This window comes from Lolium perenne, chromosome 2 (assembly GCF_019359855.2).
Source record: "Lolium perenne isolate Kyuss_39 chromosome 2, Kyuss_2.0, whole genome shotgun sequence".
Classification (NCBI taxonomy): domain Eukaryota; kingdom Viridiplantae; phylum Streptophyta; class Magnoliopsida; order Poales; family Poaceae; genus Lolium; species Lolium perenne.
The window spans coordinates 290,452,070-290,459,859 of NC_067245.2; the positions used below are offsets into that span (position 1 = coordinate 290,452,070).

General features: G+C 41.7%; 1 protein-coding gene across 7 annotated transcripts; it reads left to right on the plus strand.

Moving 5' to 3' along the window:
* The first annotated feature begins 808 nt into the window (after positions 1 to 808).
* On the plus strand, positions 809 to 5,039 carry LOC127336288 (uncharacterized). 7 transcript variants are annotated; one of them, XM_051363080.2, is made up of 7 exons: positions 809 to 1,167; positions 1,446 to 1,663; positions 3,520 to 3,540; positions 3,630 to 3,882; positions 4,007 to 4,118; positions 4,211 to 4,350; positions 4,695 to 5,039. In XM_051363080.2, the coding sequence occupies exons 1-6, from the start codon at positions 1,032 to 1,034 to the stop codon at positions 4,326 to 4,328; spliced, it is 858 nt and encodes a 285-aa protein (XP_051219040.2). In that variant the 5' UTR covers positions 809 to 1,031; the 3' UTR covers positions 4,329 to 4,350; positions 4,695 to 5,039. The 7 variants fall into 7 exon arrangements, 5 of the variants coding, with proteins under 5 accessions (XP_051219040.2, XP_051219042.2, XP_051219039.1 ...); XM_051363082.2 differs by having other exon boundaries at positions 811 to 1,167; positions 1,408 to 1,663; XM_051363079.2 differs by lacking the exon at positions 1,446 to 1,663 and having other exon boundaries at positions 813 to 1,167.
* Positions 5,040 to 7,790: the final 2,751 nt, after the last annotated feature.

The following is a 7,790-nucleotide window of genomic DNA, read 5'->3' on the forward strand; positions in this document are numbered from 1 at the left end:
TCCTGATTCTAAATTTATTTCAGTGACTAAATGCAACTACCATCGCTCTCTCGACTCCGTACCTAGATAAAAAATTAACTTGGAACAAAACAAGGAAAACTTGGAACAAAACCTGGAAAAATAACTTTGAACAACAACGAAATAGTAAATAAAATTTTGGAACCGGGAAGAAGCTTTACGAACTAATCCCCAAATGAAAAAAATGTACGGCTCTTTTTGACTCCTCTCACTATCAACCATCTCTTGAATTTTTCAATGTATGTTGTAATGGGTTGAGCTATATAAGATTATTATCTCAATCCCTGATACAAATTTTCAATCGTTGTCCACAAAAACATGTCATGTCCTCTTTCGTTAACTAATTTACCGTGTAGAAAAACTCAAAACCACATGCAAGCGATCTGCTAGCCGGCCTCCTATGACTACAATGTTTTGAAAAGGGATTAAGACTTCCAGGAAGGGATGTCCTAAAAATGCGGAAAGGAAGAACACCAACCAGCCAAGAAATCCTCAAACGATGGGGCATGATGTGCTGCCGTGGAAATTAGGTTGACGACAGTTACATGGTCAAACGCTAGGTAGGTTTTCGACCTTACCGGCGAGGCAAGCGTGAGAAATTAGGGATAGGAAGTGTCGCCAGGACTTACTGCATGTATCAAGTCTATTTTTAGTGTGGAGGTTCACACATTTTAGTTTATATATCTAGACAACTTCAAAATATCTAAATGGTCTTACATTTTTCAATCAGAGGTAGTATTTTTCTACTATTAGCCGAGCTATAGGCTAGCTGGGCAATGTAATAACCAAATGCACCACGGCACCAGTCACAAGGACATGAGTCATTCCCCACTCGTTTTACCCTCGTTTCTCCGCCATGGCCTCATTCCGCCCCCACCAATTTATCTCAGCCATGGGCGCTCCTTGATCTCGAGGTCGCGCCGGAGCCTGGGTGCACGGCTGCGCTCTCCCTTCGCCGGCCCTCGCATGGTAGATCGAGGTCGCCGCCGCCCGATCTCCCCGCCACGGGGTCGATGGCCTCTTCCTCTCCGTCAGCACCGCCGGCCGAGCTCGATTCCGGTGCAGTCGGATTCAGCTGGGAGGCACACAGAAGAGCTAGCCGGGATTCGGCAGGGAGGCGTGCACGATCAGCTATTGGAATTGCTTCAGGTATCTGTTCAAATTTGTCTCATGCATCTGATAGATCATAGAATTGAACACGAGAAAGCCTGCTAAAGTTCTGGTTGAAATTATATAAGAAAGTTGGAAGAAATAATTCTTCAAGCAAGTGGAAGCACAAATCATATTGGGTATAATGTATATATTTGCTGTCGTGATGAACTGAATCATTTTAGTTTGCTGCTACCCATACTCACACAGCTGAGTCTCTTATTCTATACCAACAATTAGTCGATCTGTCGATGGATGTTTTTTTACTATCAAAATAGTACTGAGGCCACATCAAGCCACGACGACCGGCATGAGTTCCCCACCACACGCGCGAGTTCTGACCCTCCGCTGGCTCGGTCCCCGACCACCCTACCTCCCTGCCGCACGCCCGCCTCTGCGTCCCTTCTCCGCCGGCAGTGTGAGATGTTTGAGCACATGCATCTTGGCTCCTGCACATTCCGAAGCCCAGCTAAAGCATAAACATGTTGAATCTCAGGTAATGATCAGTTATTCAGTTTGTTAGAGTTCTTTATCCAACACATTAACTAAACTCGTTTATAGCACTCTTGCAAGGGGATAATGATGCATGTAAATATTAATATATCAAACAACTATGGTCATGGGGAAACCTGAATCTCTGAGATGAGACTCATGAGACCAACATACATGTTAATTGTCACTATTACGGGTATTGTGTATGCTTACTTGCTTAGTGCTGGCTCTGCTCATGCCCGCTACATGGATTTCAAGGAATTCCATTATTCAGATGTTAGGCGACTTGCCAAATATCCGAGAACCAAAGTCATGGACCTTTGGCATCCTTGTCATACCACCAACCCGTAGAACCTTCCCCGCCAGCCTTCGGAGGAATCAGCCTAAAGAAAGCTCAACCTTGGCCGCTTGGCCTTCTCAGCAGCATCCCTGAGCCTTGAAGAGTCAACTTTTAAATACGTTAACCAGGTAGCATCAATGTCCTCACCACCAAGGGAAGTGTCTCCATTGGTTGCCTGGACCTGATTAAGCTATGAATAATATGATCAGAACAATTAACACGACTATTAGACCTTTAGGGTTGGTAAAGTGATGTCAAGAAAATTATTGCATATACTTCATTGGAGATCTCAAGGGTTGATCTTATCATGGTGAGAACATGGTAACTGTCAGTTGCATTTAATTATCCAGAAAATAAAAAAGTAAACATAACCTAGTCAGATCGGTGCCTTTTGCTAATTTTTTTCATAGGCTTCATGAATCATGACGCTTCTCAAGTAGTTCATTTTTTCTTCTGTTTAACCATTTGCCCATATCGCTCCCTAGCACGCAGCGTCTTCCGAATTGGTATAGTGCACTTTCACAGTTCACTTATATGATCATCCAGTATCTTAGTTAGAAGCCACAACCTTAGGAGACACAGTTTGTTAGCAATTTGGCACAATGTTGATTAATATACTGCTACAAATCAAAGGTATTTGTATTATTGGCTGTATTCCCAATGGACAAAATATTTATACCATACAGATGATAATTTAGTTGCTAATTAATAGTAATAATGTTGTAAACAGGAGATAGTCGCTTTGTTTTGGAAAAGATTAACTATTTGAGGCTTCTAGTTATTGCCTAATACCAATTATTATCCTACCTGAATTGGTGTGCCTACCTCCTAGGGGCATACATTATGTTTACCTGAATCTTCTCAATTCCTTCGGTGCGAATTTTCCCCATCTTCAGTGACAGAAGCCTGCTACGATGATGAAATTTGCTCTATGTGCATCACCAATCTGACTAACAATTTCTCATTGCTTTGGAGCCGGAATCTAGACATACTAATATATTTCTCACAAGGAGAAACTAACAATATAGTGCACTTTCACTTATATGATCATTCTTAAGTAGAAGCCACAACCTTAGGAGACATAGTTTGTTAGCAGTTTGGCACAATGTTGATTAATGTAGAAACGAAGAAACATAACACAAGCCACTGCATATTTCTATACTGCTGCAAATCAAGGGTATTTTGGCTAAGTTATTGCCAAATTAAAAAAGCAGTTGAAACATACTGATGACAATGTAATTGCTAATTAATATCAATAATGTTATAAACAGGAACATAATCGCCTATTCTAGAAAAGATCACTATCTCAGGCTTCTTGTTATTACTTAATAGCAATTATTCTCCAACATGAATTTGTGTGCCTACCTCCTAGAGACATACATTATGTTTACTTGAACCTCCCCACTTCCTTCAGGGCGATTTTTCACCATCTTGAGTGATATAAGTCTGCCATGATGATAAATTTTTGCTCTCTGTGCATCACCAATCTGACTAACAATTTCTCCTCGCTTTGGAGCCAGAATCTGGACATATTGATATGTGTAAGTATAAAGTTCACAAAATATAGTATCACTGTGTAAAACAAATTTCTAAGCAGTGAGCAGTGCCCTTTCAATATATGGAATTTCAGTCACACCACATACATTGGCATTACTCGCCTTCAGCCTGGTCGTCAGCCTTCGACGCCATGGAAGCCATGGCCGCCGTACGCACCGACAGCACCTGCGTAGCAGAGAGGAAGATACCAAAGGACAACTCAATAAAGATGCCATCGCACGTCAACTCAGTAGTCGGCGCGACGGCATCCGGGCTCGAGCGGGCACGTGGGAAAGCTGACAGTGGGGTGGGACTGTGGTCTACCAGAGACTTGATTTACTTGATAGGTAAAACAAATGTGTTGGCAGTTCTTGATACAATTTAATTCGCAGGAACATATGCATGTTCATAACATATCATAAAGATAGCATGTCTATAAGAAAAAAATCTAATGATGGCGTGTACCTACAGTGTACCAGTGGATCTCGGCGGCCGGGCAGCGCTGCAGCAGGGACGGGCGTGGACAATCCTTTGAAGATGGCGTGTACCTGCGGTGGTACCAGCAGATTGTTTTACATGATAGGTAAAACAAATGGGGCTGCAATTGATGATACAATTCAATTGGTTTGAACAGATGCATGTTCCTAACCCCTCACCGTCCTTGATGATGAACAGCTTTAGATCACGAAGATATCACATCTTGAAGGAAATTCTTATTATGGCTTGTACCTCCAGGGTACCGGTAGATCTCGGCGGCTTTTCTGCAGCAGCGACATGCGCGACGATCATCTAAAGATGTTTGAAGATCGTCCCAGGTAAAAGATATGTCTCGTGCAGGTCCTGCTTTAGTAGTAGAGATATGACTGCATCCTGGGTGCAATTCAGGGCCCCCTTTAATTGACAGTAATGAGATTGCGTCATTCTAGCCTTGATGAGATTACATACCTTTGTTTCGTGATTACTGCGGAGATTACATACCTTTTGCATGAGATGATACCTGCCTAATGTCTGGGTGAGATTACATACCTTTGTGACTGCATATATCTCGCCCCATGTTCTCATTTAATTGATTTAATTGTGTTAGCGTTATTGTGAGATTACATACCTTTGGAGCGTGATACCTGGTCATTTAAGTGAGATTGATTTTTTTCCTTTGTAGCGTGATTCATGTCGCATGATTTAATTCCTGATGCGGTTGGTACCTGGGCGAGGTGATGCCGTTGAGGCGATGGGCTGAGGTCGGCCCATGTTGATGCCTGGCCCAGGCGGGTGGGCGACGAAGGGATGGGAGACGGACGACCAAAGAGAACGACGAAAGGAGGGGGAGAAGGGGGAACACGTTCCTTCTTTTTAAGTAGTAGAGATTCCTACGACTATGGTTTTGTTAAACCCTTGAATGAGTATAGTTTTGTTAAATTTCCCACTTTTGCTTACGTTGGTGTCTTGAAAATTCAACCAAACATATGCACTCTCTCAATTCTAAATAAGTGACTCAATTTTTCTAGATACGAATATACCTACACACTAAAATATACTACCTCCATTTCAAGCCTTAGGCTGGCCATAGTGGTAAGTATCATGTATTAGTATCATACATATGATACTTGTGTATGATACTATCTCTATAGTGGTTAGTATTATGAAGTAGTATCATAGTCATGCTACATTTATTGCTTTTTAGAATCTCAATGCAAATTTGTGCACAAGATTTGTTTGGTATTAACTTTTCTCGTGACATGCGCCATGATACATTATCCACCTATGTTACTCTAAGACTACTCATAGTGGGAGTAACTTCACTAGTAACTAAGTGTCCAACTCAACAAATTTGCTTATGTGGCAGTGAGTTAATGAGGAGAGAGGAGGATGGAGTAACATAGCTAGTTACTGTAACATCACACTTCTCAAGATACAATGAGTCTATAAGCTAATTAATGAAGACATATATGATACTACTTTGATGTTACTAACCACTATGAAGGTAGTAACATAGAGTAGTAACATGTGCATGTTACTAGTCTATGTTACTTCCCACTATGACTAGTCTAATCTCCTCTCTCATCCTTAATTAGCTGCCATATCAGCATTTTTGTGAAATCAATGTGTATGATACTACTATGGCTAGCCTTAAGGTTTTTTTAAAGAGTTAAATCAAGTAAAGTTTGACCAAACTTTGAGATCAAATATGATATATTATAGATACCATACGAAAATATATTTCATTATCTATCTAATAATATTGATTTTGTATTTTTCATGTTAATAATTTTTTATAAAAACTTCGTCAAACTTGGTATGGTTAGGCTTTCTTAAAATGGATGAAGGTAGTACTAGACGGCGTACATAAATAAATTTTGGCACGGGGTAGATAGCTCATGAGCAGCAATTCCCCCAACACGATTACACGACCCGTGAGTCGTTGCAAACATTCAACTTTCTCCGGCTAGCTAAAAAGCGCCAAAGGTAGCCAGGTATGTCTTTCATGACTTTCAACTCTCGCTGTCCCTCTCGTTCGTGCAACGACTTCAGATGCAAACAGTGCGTGCATCCCTGGAAATGTCATCAGCTGAAAGAATCACCGATCCCATTCAGACAGTGCAATCCAATCAAATTAAGCTAGCCAAGAGCCCAAGACAAACGCACTGGTGCTCGTTTTTCCAAGTCGCTACTTTTCCAAGTCATATATCATTCGAAATGGATATGTTGTAGTACTGTACTGTGGTACTACGTTGGAACCAAATTCTAACCCTTTGCTCGAGTAACATTGACCGATGACCGTTGGTCCATGACAAAACGAGCCACACACACGATGGGGAAGACCGGAAGAAAAGACTGGGCGGTCGAGGTGGCCAGTAGCGGATAGCTAGGGTTTGACTGGAACTGGAAGCCTAACTAAAATTTACACTAACCGTCAGAAGTGCTCTGAGCAGCGCAGGCTTCCAACTCCCGATGGCACTGACGTTTCTGCACGCTGCAGATGCACCGGCCGGCCTAACCATATCGTGCGGTGTTCCGCGGTCAAACCACTGCTTGGACCTCCCGCGAATCTCTTCAGTTTACACCAAGCCCGTCAAACCACTGACAGTACAGAGATGCGGGTGAAGTGTATTAGTAATTCAGTTGTTAAAATGATTTCTCTTGCAGATCGACAAAACAAAGATTACAACTTAGTAACTGAAAGCTGTTACTGTCGGTCGTGAAGCAAAGAATTTTGTTTTCCTGCCGTCCGAGGTGGGGGTTCTGCGAGTTACTTGATGAACCAAGTTGATGCGGGTAGGAACAACTCCGTAGTTTATAAGAGTACATGAGCATCACGAGAGGGTTTGTTTGAAGGGCTAGCTACTACTAGATCTCTGAAAATTTTAAGATCAAGTGTTGCCTATGATGCATGTTCTTTGCAAATTGCACCATGTTCGGCCACTATGTACCTATCGTCCTGCATAAAACCAGGACTCTCACATGATGTATTAACTTCACTCATCACCAGCAGAGATCATCGCAATGCCAAACAGGATTTCACGTGGCTTGCAAGGTTTGCAGAGAGAAACTCTCTTCAAAGTCCCACTTGTGATCTTGGCATGTTAATTGTGGTTGTGGTCCAAGTAGCTAGTACTGGATACATGACAATCGGTAGTGACTGTTTTATTGCTTAACAAATTTAAGCATTCCATCCGATTTCTGCATAACTGAAATGTACATAGAAATACCAATCCTAAAGTTATAAAATTATTAAGCACTGAAGTTCACGACAAGTACTGAAGAAGAAAATAAATGGAACATGCGAAGGAGGGCCTGTCAGCAGATCACGCTGCCATCCATGTTATAAAAAATATCCCTAGAAGTATACTCCGACACCGTAAAGAGGTCGCGATGCTCCACACCTTGTAGATGCGAGTACAAACGAAACACAGATGTGCATCCATGATAATGTAGTATTAATAAACATTTCTGGTATATACACGCCAAATGTATTGTGTGTTAACGGCTGCAAGTTGCAACTGCATAGCTAATCAATACTACAATATTGTTGGACTTCTAAAAAGCTTTGATGGTATAGCACCATGATGAGGCAGATCGAATCGCTCGATCAAGTACTACCACTTGTACTTGTCCCAAAGCACTAGTATCACTGTGTTTGTTAATTGCGGTTTAGGGGTACAACTGCGTGCGTACGAACAAGTTGCATTTTTTTCTTCTGATGTTGCTCTCTCTTATTTTGTGCATATCTTACTGGAACTTCAAGTATATCACGTGT

Coding starts and splice junctions, on each gene's coding strand:
- LOC127336288 (XM_051363080.2), top strand. CDS start 1,032: ATGGCCTCTTCCTCTCCGTCAGCACCGCCGGCCGAGCTCGATTCCGGT. Junction 3,541..3,629: donor ATCTGGACATATTGATATGT/GTAAGTATAAAG, acceptor ATGGAATTTCAG/TCACACCACATACATTGGCA. Junction 3,883..4,006: donor AGACTTGATTTACTTGATAG/GTAAAACAAATG, acceptor GTGTACCTACAG/TGTACCAGTGGATCTCGGCG.